We start from the raw sequence: 20,063 nt of genomic DNA, 5'->3' as shown, positions 1-20,063 counted from the left end.
TGAACAGAGGCTATATATATTGGTATTGGTAATAGAGGTTCAAGAATCACATTTACGTGTGGGACAAAACTTCGACACTAGAAGAAAATATTGGGGGTCCACAACTCAATATACATTGAATTTGTTGGTTAATTTCTTCTACTTGAAAGTGAGGGAAAAAATCTGAGAAAGAAGCTATGTCATCATCTTGGAATTCAGAACCACTCCATGTTTCCTATGAAGCTCTGGGATGGTTTGCTTTTGTTTGCTGGTCCATCAGTTTCTACCCACAAGTCATCTTGAACTTTCGAAGGAAAAGGTACCAGCCCAAAAAGCAATATTTTATATTATCATCATGTGATTTTCTCTACAAATTAATTAATCTTATAAATTATCTTGCTTTTCTTTTAGGCTTTCTTTTTATTTGGTTTTCTTTTGTGTTATAGTGTGGTGGGGCTGAACTTTGATTTCATAGTGCTGAATCTGACCAAGCACACAGCCTATCTCATATACAATGCATCTTTGTACTTCAGCTCTACCATTCAGAAACAGTATAGAGAAAAATACGGAGAGAAAGAGGTTTGTTCTTGTTATTAGTACTGATATGTCTGTTTTCCTTTTGGAAGCTAAATTGATGACTCAATTTCCTCTCTGTTTTAGATTAAAAATTGCTGATAATGTTAATGGACAATGTTGAACAAGGCACAATTTAGTATTAATGATATCAATTTAGTTACTCTTTGTATGAGTGGAAGCAAAAGTGCAAAACTAAACATTCATGTCGAGAAGTCTCATATTGACTAGAGATATGATACGGCCAAAATAGTTCTTATAAAGGATGTATTAACCCTCCATCTCAATCAAGTTTTGGGGTAGCGTTAGGCCTAACCCAAATTGTAATAGTGAGTCTAGCTTCTAAACGTTCAGAATTGATTCGGAACCTCTAATTGTCGATCTAAACACTGGTAGTTAAATGTTAGCAGAGATCTAACTTCTTTTCTTTATTGATTATTTCAGATGATACCTGTGGCAGCAAATGATGTTGCTTTCTCAATCCATGCTGTTCTTTTGACAGCAATTTCCTTGTTCCAGATTGCAATCTATGATGTTAGTGCTGTGTTCCTTTTCATTGAGTTTTTATACAATGTTCTTTGGATTAATGTATGATATTCATCATGAAAGTGGATATATTTTCGGATTGTGCAGCGTGGAAGTCAGAAAATCTCTAAAGTTGCTTATGGGATCCTCCTTGTTGCGTGGTCGACCGCTGCAGTGTGTTTCTTTATAGCCTTGCACAACCATCATTGGCTCTGGCTGCTCTCAATCTTCACGTATGTTGTGTGTTTTCATTTGTTACAAGTTAACTTCCTGTTGTGTATGATGGTATTTTAGAATTTCTTTCTGACTTGTGTTGAAACTAATCAACTTGCAGTGCTATCCAAATCTCTATGACGGTTATCAAATATATTCCACAGGTTAGGATCAATTCAAATTTGTATAAATTCCTTTTTAATTTCTGTATCCCTATGTTTCTATTGATGCCTGTAATGTTCAATTTGATTGCTGAGATTTTTATTAACTGTTTGAACTAAGTAGCCTATAAAAATGTGCTAGTGCTATCATCAATGAACCTTTCTTTGAAATGCATGTGCATAATCTGAAGAAGAGCTACTTACTGACTTTTCTTTGATGTAGTGCTTGTTTTGATACACGATGGGAAACCATAGTGAAACCAAAATCACGAAGGACATAAGCAACTTCACTTAGCTTTCGCGGCTGTCCACCATGATTTTGGTCTCATCGTGGTTCTCACCTTGTATTCAGACATGCACATAACAATAGAGGATTGTTTTATGTTTCCTTGGTCAAAAGTGGACAAAATTTCTTTTCCCTAAAGTTATGTTACTCATCCATCTTAACACATTGTGTTGTGAATGTAGGCAGTGATGAACTTCATGAGAAAAAGCACAGATGGATGGAGCATTGGCAACATTCTACTAGACTTTTCAGGAGGGTTAGGAAACTATTTACAAATGGCAGTGCAATCAATAGATCAAGGTCTGTCACTGTCATAGACATTACTAGGCAATCTTCTTGTCTGAGTTTAAAGATTGAACTGACATAATTTTGAAATTTTCATCTTTGATTTTCAGGTTCTTGGGTGAACTTCTATGGAAACATTGGAAAACTACTCATATCCCTGGTACGAATCATACTTCAATTTTTCTATATCAATCAGTACTCACCTTCTTTTAAGTTTTTATTCTGATCCACTATTTTTCCTTCCTTTTATTAGAGAATAAAATGAATTTCTTGGATAAAAATGCTACATGCCTAGTTGCCTACAATTCAAGTTTATAAACAGGGTCTTGGATTGAAAATCAAATGTTTAAGCTCATATAACATTGCTAACTGATGGAATAAATCAACCATTGCAGGTATCTGTATTCTTTGACATCCTCTTCATGATCCAACACTATCTGCTATATCCTGCTTCAAAACGCAAATCAAAGACATCTCCTGACCTTGATAATCCCAAGTCTTCAAATAGGCAACTGTCTGATAATGTTTAGGATGTAACTTTTTTTTAATACTTCAAGGAATGAAATTTTCTAGCTATTTGCAAATTATCCTATTGGGAGAAAAATAGATAGAATATATATATATCTTATTAATTAATCTGTGAAGTAGGCATATCCCGATTAGCTTTTCTCCAGTTATTAGATGAACAGATTAAAGGTTTCCCATGAGAAGAACATTTAAGTCATTTAAAATGTAAACTTGTTACTCCAATTTTAAACCAGTTTTAAGCAATAAGGCTGTCACGCGATCACGCCCATTGCCTGTGACTACCATGAACGACAGCTTTTGAAGATTAATTTGGGGAATGAATGTCTTGGTTTTGTGTTTATTGGATATTAGTGCTTATTGGTTCTATGTTCACGCTTGAAGATTCAATACTATTAGCCTTTGCCCTTTGGTGAAACTTGCAGAAATCATATCCAATGTCACATAGAGGATTAAGAAATGGGGCGCTAAAAGAAAATGGCTAGAGTCATTAACAAGGGAAGAAGGTCACGTGACTCACTAATCTGAACATATTACATCCTAGATTAAATGAGATCAATGGTGGAAAATTAGTGTAAGAGTGTAAGATTTATAAGAGTGTAAATTTAGCCCTGCTCTTGAAACTTATGTCAGTTTCATTAAATTGTCAGTCCTTTTTTATCCAGTAAATTACATGGATCTTACTCCTAATTTCATGAGAGCAAAATATATATTTTCACAGCACATTTATCTTTCACGGGAGCCAATCGGTATGAATCATTACTTAAGAAAAATCAAATATGGATCGTTTTAATCAACCACGTGTTAGTATAATATTCTAAGTAGTTTTGAACTGAAAAGACCAAGATTAATTTGTTTTCAAAACATAAATCTAAATAATATTTAATTTTCAAAAAAATATTAAATTAAAAATAGGGTTAATCTTCAAATTAGTCATTGTATTTGTGTCGCCGTCTAAAGTAGATCTCTCGTCGGAAAAGTTATTGAAAATGATCGCACTTGTTATAAATTGTTTGGGGCAAGTCATCGTCGGAATCCGGAGCTCCGACGAGAGATGATTTGGCTAGCCGACATGGAATGAAAAAAATTAAAATATTTTACATGTCAGTTTTATTAATGTAATTAACAAAATTAAACCCTAATTAACTAACTAACCCTAATCTAATTAACAAAATAAGTTTCCCCCCAAATTGTCTCCAAAATCCCCCTAGAATTAACTCAAATTCCAAATCAGAACACCCTCAAATTTGAACCCTAATCGTTTTCCATCTTCAATCATCTTTCCTGAACCTCCATCGACATCATCTTCACCCCCAATTTTCATCATCTCATTAATTATTATCTTATTGGGGTCTAACCCGCCTCTCTTTGAGGATTAATTTTACATATAATGTACATAATGTAGGATAAGAGATAAAGTTATACGCTACAAGCACAACAAATAAGATATTATTATTCTGTTATCTTACTTTATCTTTTTATTCTATGCATCAAAGAACCCAAAATTAAAACAATAAGTAGTTGTTATTTTCCCTTTATGGGTTCAACTGTATATATGACACATACCATCTCTAGCAGGTAGAGGAGTGTGGTATATAGAGAACAAGAAATTTTCATTTTAAAACTATTTTATCTAAATTATTTATTAATGAATTTATTTTATTGTTAATTTTAGTTCTTAATATTTGTCATTAAAGTCAATTTTTAAGTTTATAATTTTTTTTATTTAATGTTTGGTAGTTTTTTTTACGGTCTAATTAATGTAGGTAGTTAAATAGTTTTTTTTCTCGTTACAATACAATTTTTCCATGTTTTTAATTTTATTATTTAATATATTTATTACAAACCAATTTTTTTTCTTAATGTATTTTGATAGAAAGGTAAAGAATTGTTATTACTTAATGTATTTAATTCAAAAATTCAAGATTTTACATATATATATTTTGATGATACGTAAAATTTAAAGTTAACTGGGGCAGCAGTAGTAATTGATAAGAAAAAAGTTATTCCTTTTGAGTTAAAAAAATATTCATTTTTTATGAATTAGTCGTTTTTTATTAAATTTATGAATAAATAAATAATTTTAACTTAGTAGCATTAATATATTATAATAATTAGTATTTTTATATTTATAAATTAGTATATTATTAATTATAAAAATCTATATATTGGAATAATTTTAATTTGGGATGAAGTTAAAAAGGGAATAGAAAATTGCTATTTTATCTTATTAGATTCTAACCACGCCTCTCCATGATGATTTTTTTTTGACGGAAAATTATCGGAAGAATATCCAAGAGGATACATGATTGAATACATGGAGGAACACATTGAAACCAAGACTCATCTCCATGATCCAGAGAATATTTTGCAGCACATCAGCTGATTTATTTGCTTGTCTAAAAACATGCACAAAGGAAACAAAACTAAAACTAGAAACTAATAACTTTTTAAAATTCAGCTGCTACAAGCCCCAATTACGTGTTACTGGACTTTGCCATTGGTTTGCTCTTTGATGACCAATTTACTATCTGATTCAACCATTACCTTGCTAAAACCATGTTGCATTGCCAACCGTAGTCCTTCCAATACTCCCATAAGCTCGGCAACAACCACTCCATGATGATTAATTTTACATATAATGGATATAATATGATAATATCTTTTTTTTAAAAAAAAAAATAAGAGATAAGATTACATTATTATATCTACTAGCACAATAAAATAAAATAAAAATATGTGTGCACAACAAATAAAGATATGATTGTGTTATCTTACCATATCTTTATATCCCCATAAAACAAATCCTAAAATTAAAACAATAAGTAGTTGGTTCTTTTCCCTTTTTCGGTTGAACTGTGTACGTATAACATCTCTAGCAGGTTGAGGAGTGTGGTATAGAGAACGAGAAATTAGGTAAATTCACAATAGGGTTTGTACTTTGTATCTCCGTCCGTGAATGCATATTGAATGCATATTCAACAATAGGTTTGTACTTTGGAAATTAAACACCGTTCTTTAATGAGCACAGCCTAATTATAGATCATACAAATGTTCCGATTTTAGGAGTAACACATGAATAGTAAACTCAAACATGCTCCTTGGTCACAAATCCTGTCTCCATACACTCTCAGATTCATAATCCTAGAAAAAATGGTTTTCTTTAAATTTAACGCCGATCCACGTTTGAATCAACGTGACACAAAATTAGATTGCTGTGTTGGAATGTGTTACAACCTGGTAACTAATCACACTCCATTTTCTTTTGAACAGAGGCTATATATATTGGTATTGGTAATAGAGGTTCAAGAATCACATTTACGTGTGGGACACAACTGTGACACTAAAAGAGAATATTGGGGGTCCACAACTCAATATACATTGAATTTGTTGGTTAATTTCTTCTCCTTGAAAGTGAGGGAAAAAATCTGAGAAAGAAGCTATGTCATCATCTTGGAATTCAGAACCACTCCATGTTTCCTATGAAGCTCTGGGCTGGTTTGCTTTTGTTTGCTGGTCCATCAGTTTCTACCCACAAGTCATCTTGAACTTTCGAAGGAAAAGGTACCAACTCAAAAAGCAATATTTTATATTATCATCATGTGATTTTCTCTACAAATTAATTAATCTTATAAATTATCTTGCTTTTCTTTTAGGCTTTCTTTTTATTTGGTTTTCTTTTGTGTTATAGTGTGGTGGGGCTGAACTTTGATTTCATACTGCTGAATCTGACCAAGCACACAGCCTATCTCATATACAATGCATCTTTGTACTTCAGCTCTACCATTCAGAAACAGTATAGAGAAAAATACGGAGAGAAAGAGGTTTGTTCTTGTTATTAGTACTGATATGTCTGTTTTCCTTTTGGAAGCTAAATTGATGACTCAATTTCCTCTCTGTTTTAGATTAAAAATTGCTGATAATGTTAATGGACAATGTTGAACAAGCTAGGCACAATTTAGTATTAATGATATCAATTTAGTTACTCTTTGTATGAGTGGAAGCAAAAGTGCAAAACTAAACATTCATGTCGAGAAGTCTCATATTGACTAGGGATATGGTACGGCCAAAATAGTTCTTATAAAAGATGTATTGACCCTCCATCTCAATCAAGTTTTGGGGTAGCGTTAGGCCAAACCCAAATTGTAATAGTGAGTCTAGCTTCTAAACGTTCAGAATTGATTCGGAACCTCTAGGTGTCGATCTAAACACTGGTAGTTAAATGTTAGCAGAGATCTAACTTCTTTTCTTTATTGATTATTTCAGATGATACCTGTGGCAGCAAATGATGTTGCTTTCTCAATCCATGCTGTTCTTTTGACAGCAATTTCCTTGTTCCAGATTGCAATCTATGATGTTAGTGCTGTGTTCCTTTTCATTGAGTTTTTATACAATGTTCTTTGGATTAATGTATGATATTCATCATGAAAGTGGTTATATTTTCGGATTGTGCAGCGTGGAAGTCAGAAAATCTCTAAAATCGCTTATGGGATCCTCCTTGTTGCGTGGTCGATCGCTGCAGTGTGTTTCTTTATAGCCTTGCACAACCACCATTGGCTCTGGCTGCTCTCAATCTTCACGTATGTTGTCTGTTTTCATTTGTTAGTTAACTTCCTGTTGTGTATGATGGTATTTTAGAATTTCTTTCTGACTTGTGTTGAAACTAATCAACTTGCAGTGCTATCCAAATCTCTATGACGGTTATCAAATATATTCCACAGGTTAGGATCAATTCAAATTTGTATAAATTCCTTTTTAATTTCTGTATCCCTATGTTTCTATTGATGCATCTAATATTCAATTTAATTGCTGAGATTTTTATGAACTGTTTGAACTAGGTAGCCTATAAGAATGTGCTACTGTAAACATCAAAGAATCATATTTTGAAATGCTTGTGCATAATCTGAAGAAGAACTACTAACTGATTTTGCTTTGACGTAGTGTGTGTTTAGATACACGGTGAAAAATCACAATGAAGTTAAAATCATGTTGAACAGAACATAGAAGTAACTTCTCTTAGCTTTTGCGACTGTCCACCATGATTTTGGCCTCAATGTTGTTTTCACCGTGTATCCAGCACTTAATAATTGAGGATTTTTTTGTGTTTCCTTGGTCAAAAAGTGAATGAAATTTCTTTTCCCTAAAGTTATGTTACTCATCCATCTTAACACATTGTGTTGGGAAAATATTATAGGCAGTGATGAACTTCATGAGAAAAAGCACAGATGGATGGAGCATTGGAAACATTCTACTAGACTTTTCAGGAGGGTTAGGAAACTATTTACAAATGGCAATGCAATCAATAGATCAAGGTCTGTCACTGTCATATACATTAGTAAGCAATCTTCTGAGTTTAAAGTTTGAACTGATGACATGATTTTGAAATTCTATCTTTGATTTTCAGGCTCTTGGATGAACTTCTACGGAAACATTGGAAAACTACTCATATCCCTGGTATAGATAATACTTTTTCTCTGTTAATCTCCACTCACCTTCTTCAAAATTGTATTCAGAGCCCACAATTTTTCATTCCTTTTGTTAGAGAAAATGAATTTTTTGTATAAAAATACAACAAGCCTACAATTCAAGTTTATCAAATGTTTAAGCTCATATAGCTAATTTGCTAATTAACCATTGCAGGTATCTGTATTTTTTGACATCCTCTTCATGATCCAACACTATCTGCTATATCCTGCTTCAAAACGCAAATCAGAGACATCTCCTGACCTAGATAATCCCAAGTCTTCCAATAGACAATTGTCTGATAATGTCTAGGTTGTAACTTGTTTTACAATATTTCAAGGAATGAACTATTTCTAGCTATTTGCAATTTTTCCTATTGGGAGAAAATTAGATAGAATATATATCCAACCCTTAAGTTGTAAATGCTATTATAGTCCATTTACATTGAAGCAGCATCAAAGTCTTTAAAATATATTTTTTTAGTACGTATATTCTCCACGTAAGACAATTCAATATGAGACATTATTTAAGAAAAATTAAATACGTAAAATTTCAATTAACCACCTATTATAATATTCTAACCAAAGACATAGAAGGTGCTATCCTCTTCTTGTTTTAAACTGAATTTGAGCGATTTACATTTGTTGTAGTCTGGGTCCTGCTACTGTCTCTAACTTACTAACAGCTCCATCCTGTGATTGTCATCTCATAGAATATGCCATGCCTGGGTCTGGGGATCGGACGAGGTATATAATCAAATTGTATATAAAAAAAATTAATGACCTAATTGAATTTAACTCTATAAATCAGGAATTTGGAACATATTTAACCCTAAATTCCGTTCAAAAAATTTATGAAAAATTATCATAGTACTTCGGCATGTACCAAAAAAAATCACAATATTTCCTTTAAAAAGATTACTACCATACTATATTTGAATGGAGGATACAAATTTCAGAGTATTAAATCTGCTCACGGGTCAAGGAGCAATGGATCAGGATGAGCCTGTCAGACTCGCAAACAACTTAAACTTTATGACATTAGCTTTTTTCTGACAGGTTGGATCCGGCCGGAATACCGTCCAGATTAGTTGGATCTTTAGTTATTTAGGTATGTTTGATTTGACATTGGTTAAGTATATTAATGGAGAAAATGAAATTATAACTCGTCACATTAAATTTAATGTGAGTTAGAGTAAGAGAACTTAAAATTTTAGCTTAATATGAATTCATGTTAAGTTTCCTGAAAATTCAAAACACACACTATATCCAATCATACACGATAATGTGTGTGACACCATCGTTGAAATTTGTGAAACACGACACTGCCCTAGTATATTAACAAGTTCATTGGGTAATGCTTATTTTTATATAGAAAAAGTTTTGAATAAGTTAATACTTATAAATATAACTTAAATTTTAAATAAATAGATAAATTCGATATAAGTATGTAGAATATAATTATTTTGTATTTGAGTTTATTCTGCCACTCATCAATCGCGCCAATGACTCGGGGCATATCTTGGTCGAATCACATAATTAATTGTCTTTTAAACTAACGAGACATGATGAGTTTAAGATGGCTTATTTTGTCATGTATTATGAATTGCTGAGACATGAAATGCTTCAGCCGACTTATTTTGTAATCCCCTCTAAACCCCTGAGATATAAAAGAGCATATATAACTTGCCTCATGAACATCATGACAAACGAGACTCAAAACTGACTCATCATGTTTCGACCGAGGGATGGAACCAAGACATTCGAGTAGTACCCGAGACACTAATATCCCCTGCAGAGGAGTGACACTCGATGGTAAGAAGTCCATTTAATTACCACAAGACCTTAGCAAAATTAAGCAAAGGAAACTGGAGCAACAGATGAAGAGGCACTGCTGCCGCCTTTAGCACCATTGACCTAAGGCGCCGACGATGACCGAGCTTTACACCCGAGGATGGGCTGGTAGCTAGCCAACTTAAATCCTTACCCTCTCCATCTTTCGGAACTTGTGGAGCACGAATAAGATCGAAGGCCGCATAACAACAAAGGGTGTCGCTCGTAATTACGAGGTGGCATCGACTCATCCTGATACCCTCAGTCCCCACATTTAGGCAGAGCGATGATGACAGCGATGATGACACGCCCACTACACCCTTAGAAGGTGCCCCGAAGAGACGCTCCTCATTGTGCAATCATCTAGACCCCTAAAAAGATTGAAGGGATCACATCAAAAGACCTTGCAATATGGAGGCAAAGCGAGACGCTGATGTTACCTTAGCCTCCTCAACCTTGTACTATTCAAAGAGACCAGGAGAAAGATTGAAATGTATGTTTTTCTAGTTCTCAGGTTCTTAACATTTGTCTTCATTTCTCTTGCTAACTTGAGCGTCAGAGTGTCCTCACAGGTACCATCGATAAGACAATTTTCAGCCCTGACCTCATCGCGAAGAGTTACAGCGCCAAAGTCCAACATATCGAGCATTCAACGCTCATGACTTCAACACTATTCTAAGTGATTAGTTAGATTTAGTCTGATTAAAGTTAAAAATAAAACCAAATGTGAGAATGAGAAAGAAATAAGATAAGAATTATAATTCGAATGTGAAAAATAAAAATAGTTAAAAATTATAAGTTTTACTTAAAAAAAAGTACTAGAGTAGAAAAATATTCAAAGAACAACGGAAGAAAAGAAACTTCACGCCTTTTCTTCCATGCCTGCAACAACGGAAGGCAGTCAGTCTTGAACACCACTGAGCAGAAGCCAAGCTAGATTGCCAATTCCATCGCCCACCTAAGGCAAAGTGCCTCAGCCACCACGATTGACATGACAGCACCCTCATGGGGAAATTATAACATAATTAAGATTAAGTTGCTACATATTAAAATATAATGTTTTTTAGCTATCTAAAAAATAATTGTTTTTTTTAGATATTTTATGAAAATCATAAGATGATTTCTGTTTGGTTATATACAAATTAAAATTATCTTTTTATTCAGTCATTAATCATAATATATTTCTTGATATGCTAATAAATATATATTTTCTTCATAATCGATTGATAAAAAAAACATAATCATTTTTCAAAAAACTGAAGAAAAAAAAAAACACCTTATAAATTTTCCAAAATGAATCTTTTTTTTTTTTAAAGAAACCAACGCTAGGTACATTTACCAAAAAATAGTAAACAGTGCGTTATGCCATAGCCATAATTAACAGTTATGTAAAAAATAAGGGCTCAACTAGACATGAAGCACCAGTGGTAGAATAGTACCCTGCCACAGTACAGACCCGGGTTCGATTCCCGGCTGGTGCAGTTGTGTGGAGCTATGATGATTTAATTGTGATGGTGGTCCATCACCAACTGATCCATTGGATGAAACACAAGTGTCTGAGCTCATTTTTTTTCTTCTTTTTTATTTGATCCTTCAAATAGGAAAGTTTTCCCATAAATTAGGAATATCAATATTTTGCATTAATATTTATTTTTTCCACCATTTCTCAATTCACAGCCAGAATTGATTTATCTAATCTAATTTCATATTCATAGGAGTGAGGATTAGAAGCTTCACAGGATTGAAGTGGAAAATTCAACCGTTTGATATATTAATCGATTATTTAAAGTACTATAAAATTCAAAATCCTTAAAGACGCAAATTTATTTATTCCGAAACATGTAATTAATTATTTTTGAAAGTGAAATATGTAAATAATAAATAAGGAAAATTACTTGTGAGTTGTGAAAGCAAGTGATGCATTTGTGATAATATATTTTGTTGGTGATAATAATAAAAAAATTGAATTTTTTTAAAGATACATTAATTCCTTTCATTTTCATTTTCGTAGACAAAAGAAGAAATAATTTTTCTATTGTGTATGTTTATTTTTTGCACATTATGAAATATTAATTAGGAAAATGGCCACTTGAAACCAGAAGATCCATTTCCGGGGCAAAACACACGCAACCTTTTCAAAACTGAATTATCATAGTATTTAATTCTAAACAGTTCGAGGATTTTCACAATTTTTTGGAGTTGGTTACTTTCGTCAGCATTCATTCAAATCCCAACACACTTCTGTGAAAATCGTTCAGAGAAGACAAACATGGCGTCTTGGAATTCAAATCCACTCCATGTAACCTACGAACTTCTGGGTTGGTTCGCTTTCATTTCATGGTCCATCAGTTTCTACCCTCAAGTCATCTTGAATTTTCGCAGGAAAAGGTTCCTTCCTTCTTCTTCTTCTCTCTTTTCTCCTCCACTTTGCAGTTGTTGATTCTTGTTAATTCTCTTTTTTAGTGTGGTTGGGCTCAACTTCGATTTCGTGCTGTTGAATCTCACTAAGCATAGTTCCTATCTCATATTCAACGCTTCACTCTACTTCAGCTCTGCTATTCAGAAGCAATACTTTGACAAATATGGTTACCAAGAGGTCAGGTTTGGTTCCTTCTATTTTTGTTATGCTATGCTATTCCATCATGCTAAAAAGGTAATTATAGTTTGGTATAAGAATTCTTGCAATTTAACCAAACCCCATTTGGTCTAAGTGGCATGGGGTGTGTTTAAATCTCAAAAAGGGTGTTTTTTTGGATTAAAAATTCCAACTTGACTTTAATTAGTTGGTTGAGAGTTGAGACCATTTGGAATTTTGGATAACTAGAAAAGAGTTTTTGCAATTTATATGGGGTTACTATTTTGGTCTCATCTTTAATAATTGGAATTATTGGAATAATAGGACTTATTTTCAGCATGTTGCAGGAATAGAAAGGTCTTTCATGCTGAAGATTTGATTAACAATCATATTGTTATGATTTTGTCTTGTTTCAGATGATACCTGTGGCAGCAAATGATGTTGCTTTCTCAATCCATGCTGTTCTGCTGACGGCGATTACATTATTCCAGATTGTAATCTATGAAGTAAGAATGATGCTTCTTCTCGTTGAGAATGTTGTTCTCTTTTGTTCCATGGACTGAGTTCTTGAATTTGATGAACTTGTTAACTCTTTTCATTGTAGCGTGGAAGTCAGAAAGTGTCCAAAATTTCTATTGGAATTGTCTTTGTTGCTTGGCTGACTGCTGCAATCTGTTTCTTTATTGCTTTGTCTGATCATTCCTGGCTTTGGCTTCTCTCCATATTCAAGTATGTTGTCTCTGCTTGTGTGGTTAATTGCATTATTTTCATGCTTTCTGACCTTCAACTTAATCAACTCCCTAGAATTTATGCATATATGTACTTTTAGTTTTGTCTCCGATGGAATTTTTTTCTCAATGCTCTCTTGAGACCATCCTGATTCATCTCTAACTGGCATGCTAATTTGCACAACAAGAGTTAAGTAATTTCTCAGTTTTCACTAATTTAGGAGATGATGAGCACATTCTTGACAATTGTTTTCTGTTAGCTCTGCATATAGCTAGTCATCACTTAGTTATGTGCTACATAAGAAATTGATTCTTTGACAGTTGACAGAAAGTGTTTCAGTTTTACTTTGAGAGCCCTACCTAGTTATTGATCTTATCTAGGGAAGCTACAGACACACTACCTAACACCTTAACATTTTAATATTTACTATTTTGTGACCTAGCTCTCAGGTGGACAATTGCATTCTTTTGTTTTCTGCTTCCTACCACTATGGACTCCTTGCTTATAGTATTACCTCAGTACAAAGCTTACAATCTTCTTCTGTATATTGAACTACATCAGACTCATCCTTGTTGTTGTTCTACAGTCTAATGTTCTGCTGTATAATGGGAGATTTTGTTCTAATTTTTTGTTTCAATTGATCATTTGTTGCAGCTCAATTCAAGTAGCTATGACTATTGTAAAGTACATTCCCCAGGTTAGAATTTTCTTTCAAATTTATTATGTTTTCTTTTCCTATGTAGATGATTATTGAAATACCACTTTTTAAGACATAAAATACAATAACTGATGCAGCCTAATTTATTGATTGTGCTCTTTAGTACCAATGAATGTGTGTCTGTGTTCCTTTCTGTAGTCCCTATATTACTTCCACTTAATACATTCAATTCTTGCCAGAGAACGAACAACTTATTGAACATAGAAATGTAAAATGAGTAAATGGTTGAATGTACTAAACCTGTAATAATAAACTCTTCAAACATAATAGATGGTTAAGAAGTATTTGATCTTTATGTCCAAATGGTGAAGTGGGTCTTAATTGTTGTTCTCCCAGAGTAAAATTTTAAAATAAATTAAAGAGAATTGTAGTAATTATTTGGAAATTTTGAGGAGACCAGGTTTATTTGACAGCTTCTGGCTGTCCATTTAAACACTTGTGTTGTTAATGTAGGTAATCATGAACTTCCTAAGAAAGAGTACTGATGGCTTCAGCATTGGTAACATTCTACTTGATTTTTCTGGAGGCATAGCAAATTATGGACAGATGGTTGTACAATCAGTAGATCAAGGTTTGGCATCCACTTATCTCTGCTATGGATAGGTCCCATTTGCACTTGATTCTATATTTTCACCAACATATTTTCAATCCCATTTTTCCAGATTCATGGGTCAACTTCTACGGCAATATAGGAAAAGTGTTGCTATCTCTGGTAAGGAAAAGTCTCCTGAGGAGTATTTTGCTTCATTCTTACGTTATAACTGTTTCATGATCCCTTTAATTTCCATGTAGTTCTAATTCTGGGTTTATTTTTCGTATGAGTCTAAACTTAGATTATGCTACTCTATTTTGGTTGAGAAAATAAATTTTTTGATGTAAGAGCTTTGACTTAGTACTCAAACAGATTTGTAGATGCTTGTATTGAGGTTTGAATTTAACAGAGGTTGAATGATTCTTGAGCATGGTAGATTACATTTGTTTACAAATTCAGTCAGTCAAAGCTTTAGTAAGTAGTGACATCTTTTTTTGACGAAATACATAACTGCAGGTATCTGTATTCTTCGACATTATTTTCATCATTCAACATTATGTTCTGTATCCTGCTAAAAGATCCTCCAAATTGGTCACCACTACCGATGATGAAGATCAAATCAGAGAGCACCTTGTTAGACCTTCTGATGTGTCGCCACCAGAGAATGTGTAAGAATTGATTTGATTCATAATGCACATTATACCGAGCACACAAAGATCAAATCAGAAACCATCTTGTCTTCCCTTCTGATCAGTCACTACTACAGAATTTAAAAGACATGATTTGGTTCATAATGTACATATTAAAGTTCCCATTGATTGATATTAATGTGAAAAGTAAACTAGGGTGCTTCTTTTGTCTCACACCAAGAGCACCATCTAGCTTGGAGCTTCAATAAACTTTGTTGTATAAGTTATAAGAATTACAGCCTCTCTCATTCTTTATGCTAATTTGTATTATAAATTTCTATCTGATAGCATTTTATTGTCTAGCTACTTGTTCTCTATTCGGTGACTGTGGCAAAAGATCTATTAAAACAGAGATATCTGGTGACGCTTTATTCTCCATTGGTGATATGTGGCTCATCACGGGCGACCTTTCGATTTAAATTTGATTTTTTGTTTCCAATATTGCCTTCATATATTTTAAGCTTAAGCTACTTCCAATCTTTCTTTCACCCCTATTTGCCTATTTTCCTATGATGTTAGACAATGTTGGACTTTGGGCTTGGCGTCCCATTGTTTCAAGATAGGCACTATGTGCAAGATAGGCACTTTATGCATGATGATGCTTGGTGGAAGAGGGAAATTTCAGAGCCTTTACCACTATCTCACGTTTATGTATGCTTGTCAAGTGATGTAGCCCAGTTGCTGATTTTTAGTGTATTTTAATGTAACGTGAGCTGAAATTTTAGTCTTCCTTTTTGTGTGGAAAGTTGGGTATCTTAGTAATGCAAATAACACAGAGAAATGAACCCAAATCTTGCTTTGATTTAGGTTGATCTACCAATTGTGGTCACTGTTTTTTCATTATTTTTAGGGCTCTGGCTCCTTTCGAGTTAGATGGTATGAATTAACAAAGATGTATGAGCTGATGTAGTCAATTTCTGATTTTAAGTGTTTTTTAATGGAAACTATGCTGCCTTTTTATTCATTTTGTTTGTGGTATGCTGGGTATCTTAGTAATGCAAATAGCAAAAAGAGAAATGAACTCAAATCTTACTTTGGTTAAGGTTGATCTTCCAATTGTGTCATTGATTTTTCAATAATTTTAGTCTTTGTTACTTTTCTGGCTACTTTTGAGTTACATGGTATGCATTAACAAAGATGTATGAGCTGACTAGCTATATGCTTATGAAATTTTGACTAAAGTGGATTTTTGAATTTAAAAACATTGTTTACTCTAAGGATATATAACATGTCCTTTACCTATGTGGACGTACTCCCTCTCCTTGGAAGTTCAGAAAAATCAGAGGAATAGGTCTCAAGAAAGAAGTTCCCATTAGTGGCACTATGATAATTAATAGCAGGAAAATACCACTGGCATAAGGGCTACTAGAATCAAAACAACACTAGTTCAGGCAATTGTTGACCGGTATATAGATAATGTATTGAATGTACTTCAGAGGAGTGTGAAGAGCTTAACCTCAGATTTTTCTATGTTTTTTCCAAATGGACTTGAGTTTAACCATCATATTCATTACTTGGATAGTTAATTACGTGATTCTTGTCCTTGTCAATATGACTCGGAAGCTTAGTGATTAAAATGGATTTCCATGATATAACTAGTAGATGTTGTGTTGTTGCTCTAGATACTGATTATGATATATAAACTTCAATGTTGAGCATGGAAAACATCCATATCAATTATTATCTTGTGAATATTTTAATTTGGCTTAGCAAATATTGTTGATGAGGTTGTTGATTTCTCTCATGGTAAGATTGCTCTCATGCAAGCAGCTGTGGAACCATTTCAACAAAAATACAAACCTTGATGGCTCAAAGTAGGAAACCAGTGAACATGAGAGCTATACTGAATGTTTGAAACAGTCATGCTAATTCTTGCTAGCAATGAGGCTCTTGATTTGTATATGTAAAGAAGATTGAATTATTGCTCAAAATATATATTTTTCAATAAAATTTTATTTTTGTTGTCTTAATTATAGAAGTCTTATATCATAATTATTTATTGATTAATACTCTACTCCAATAGCCTGAAGTTATAACAAAAAGCTTAGAGATAATCATGTACCATTAAAGTAAATATAAAAAGTAAAACACAACAACACTAAAACCAGTAAATAAATCAGAATCTTGACACAGTACATGAGTTCTGCTGATAAAAAAACAGTACATGAGTTCTAATATCAAATAAATGACATGCATATCAAATAATTGACAAGCTAATTATTGTAAGGTCATTCTCAAAAACGGTACATGAGTTCTAATATCAAATAAATGATAAGCATATCAAATAATTGACAAGCTAATTATTGTAAGGTCATTCTCAAGGTTCTGCTTTGGAAACATGTTGAAGCTTGTTATCCCTTGTTAAAATTTGATACTCCAACCATTTCAAAACAACTTGTTTGAGTTTGAAAATACCAAAATAAAAACTAAATTGGCAAATTGATTGAACTAAAATACAAAAATTAAGCTAACACATGGTATATTCATATTCTAATCTTTGCTATATCAAAATTTGGAGGGGTAGAACTAGGACCCTGGGTTGCACTTGTTGTGAGAGTCGTTTCTTTTTAGATCTTTGTTCCACACAAATTTTAAGGTGACCTTTCACATGAGATACACCATCTTTCTTTTTTATTCCCTTAGCTTGAAATGCATTTTGTTATTCAATGGAATCCGAATCAACTAAGTTGCTTGTAGAAACTCCGTGATTGGGTGTGGAACAACTTTTATTCAATATCTTATCAACATCAACACCCACCTCAAATAATGTTCTCCCAAAAATTGTTGAGGCATCTTCATATTCAGCAGCTTTAGTAGCTATTGCAACAACATTTCTGCATAAATCATTCAATCGATTTGATACAACTAACTTGGGATCTTCTTTGATTATGTATCCTTTATTGTGTAACACACAACCTGCTCGAGCATGCTTAGTCCACCTCTTGAGGATATATTTTGTAGGAATTACAATTTGGTTCCACTGATTTAGCACCTTGAGGGCATGGCTGCATAGAATTCCAATGAACCCAAATTTTTGACAGGTACAAGTAATTGATTCATCTTCTGAATTATAAGAAACTTTGTGCTCCTTGATGCTTCCAATCATATGCACCTTGTACTCAAACAATGAAGATTGCTGATGACATTCGTTTATCAAAAGATGACAAGACTTCTCATATTCCTCCTTAACTTGATAGAACATTTTTGGTGTGTAGACATCTCGTGCGGTTATTAGCAAAAGTATATTTATATCCAAAGATGAGCAGTTAGAAATCTACTTTGAATCACCTTCCTAGCAAAAATGGTTTGGTCCAAAACACAGTTCTATAGTTCAGACAGTTCTGTAGTTCAGGTTGTGACTATTTTAGCAAAGATACACAAGGGTTTCTGCAGCAGATTTCTAGCTTATAGAACGGTCAAATGCCTAAACAAAGAACATGCTGATTGTTACGACCAAGAATTAGAGAGGGAGAAAGAGGAAGAATATCAGAGAGAATAGGGGGATAGAGAAGTGTTTCATTATCACAACTATCAACAACATAACTATTCTACAAGGCCTAAGCCTATTTATATAGGCACCCCTAATATATCGTAACATATCCCTCCCCTTAAAATTTTCCTTGTCCTCAAGGAAACTCGAAAAATCCAATCAACAAAATGAACAACTAAACTAAATGATACAAGACTAAAAAAAAAATTGACACGGGCTCCAAAACAAGGAAGAGAAAGCAAAAGTAGCAACAATTTCCCTTGTAGCCTAATAGCCTTCTAAATCTAAACCCATAAAGACATGCATCTCTAGGCCTTTGTTTTTGTGTTTCCTGCAAGAGCCACCAGCAGCAGCAAGGCCCAACTCCTTTGAGCAGTTTGGGCTTGGCCCATTCCAATGGGAAAAAGGTTGTCCAACGTTTTCCCTCTCACTTGTTCCATGTCCCTATGCGAAGTCCTCTTCCAACGCTTGCACGACTTGCACCATGCCGCAATATCAAGTTGCCCCCACCACGGAATCAGACCCACCGCCACATCTGGTGGCTTCGCCGGTGGCCTCCTCGCCATCACCATCTTGCAAGAGCCGCCGGTCAAGAAGCTTGGAACTCCACCGTGGACAAACACGTTTGGCGGCTTCGCTGGTGGCCGTGTGGCCAAGACTGGCGGAATGTCTCCGGTCAAGACGCATGGAACAAGGATCGCCGTAGCAAGGAGCGAATCTGGTGGTTTCCGCGGCGGTCTTCTCACACCGTCGGATTCAGAATCCTCAACACGAGACCAAACGATGCCGAAGGACATGGAATCGCCGTCGTAATTGCCCAGAACGCCGCTGTGAAGCTCTGAATTCCCAATCTGTGACTCAATTGCGAACCCTAATTTTCCAATTTGGGAATGCACGAACTTGTGAATTTGGGGAAGAAAGAATCTTGATTCACGAGTTTGAAGCAGAACATCGTCAATTTGAGGAAGAACGGTGTCAGTTGGGGAAAGACTGCAGTCAAGAACCGTTGCCGGAATGATTTCGGGAAGTTCGCCGTCGATAACCATCGCCGGCTCGTCCTCCTCCTTCACCATCATCGCACATTCCGCCTCTGAGAGCGCCTCTGCGTCACGTTCTGCCTCCGCCGCGAGTCGCTCCGCCGCCGCTGCCGCTTTGGCTTCGTACCGCTCGTACGCCGCCATGTACTGCTCGTATTCGGCCATGTGCCGCTCATACGCCGCTGCCGCTTCTTCTCGCAGGCGAACTTCTTCACGTCGGCGAGCTGCTTCATGGGAACGCTTCAGGGATTCATCAAGCCTGTCGAGGGCTTTCCACCAATCTGCATCCATTTTTTCTTTTTTGATTTTCTGGTTCAGGTGCACCGGATCGGTGCTCTGATACCAATGTTACGACCAAGAATCAGAGAGGGAGAAAGAGGAAGAATATCAGAGAGAATAGGGGGATAGAGAAGTGTTTCATTATCACAACTATCAACAACATAACTATTCT

The 20,063-nt window shown here is 34.5% G+C and overlaps 3 protein-coding genes across 3 annotated transcripts; all 3 read left to right on the top strand.

Annotated features, from left to right (window-relative positions):
• The first annotated feature begins 65 nt into the window (after positions 1–65).
• LOC130732498 (cystinosin homolog) lies at positions 66–2,660 on the top strand. The gene is made up of 8 exons (XM_057584533.1): positions 66–298; positions 426–558; positions 997–1,086; positions 1,186–1,310; positions 1,412–1,454; positions 1,920–2,037; positions 2,133–2,182; positions 2,418–2,660. Exons 1-8 carry the CDS (start codon positions 177–179, stop codon positions 2,550–2,552), a joined length of 816 nt encoding a protein of 271 aa, XP_057440516.1. The 5' UTR covers positions 66–176; the 3' UTR covers positions 2,553–2,660.
• A 3,219-nt stretch (positions 2,661–5,879) lies between these two features.
• Positions 5,880–8,493, top strand: LOC130732497 (cystinosin homolog). Its single transcript, XM_057584532.1, has 8 exons — positions 5,880–6,111; positions 6,239–6,371; positions 6,814–6,903; positions 7,003–7,127; positions 7,226–7,268; positions 7,742–7,859; positions 7,952–8,001; positions 8,188–8,493. Exons 1-8 carry the CDS (start codon positions 5,990–5,992, stop codon positions 8,320–8,322), a joined length of 816 nt encoding a protein of 271 aa, XP_057440515.1. The 5' UTR covers positions 5,880–5,989; the 3' UTR covers positions 8,323–8,493.
• Positions 8,494–11,964: 3,471 nt separating this feature from the next.
• Positions 11,965–15,363, top strand: LOC130729634 (cystinosin homolog). The gene is made up of 8 exons (XM_057581445.1): positions 11,965–12,230; positions 12,306–12,438; positions 12,834–12,923; positions 13,022–13,146; positions 13,801–13,843; positions 14,318–14,435; positions 14,527–14,576; positions 14,913–15,363. Exons 1-8 carry the CDS (start codon positions 12,112–12,114, stop codon positions 15,066–15,068), a joined length of 834 nt encoding a protein of 277 aa, XP_057437428.1. The 5' UTR covers positions 11,965–12,111; the 3' UTR covers positions 15,069–15,363.
• Positions 15,364–20,063: the final 4,700 nt, after the last annotated feature.

Source organism: Lotus japonicus, chromosome 1, assembly GCF_012489685.1.
Source record: "Lotus japonicus ecotype B-129 chromosome 1, LjGifu_v1.2".
Taxonomy (NCBI): Eukaryota; Viridiplantae; Streptophyta; class Magnoliopsida; order Fabales; family Fabaceae; genus Lotus; species Lotus japonicus.
Note: the sequence above shows the minus strand (reverse complement) of the source record. Positions and strands in the feature narration are given on the sequence as shown.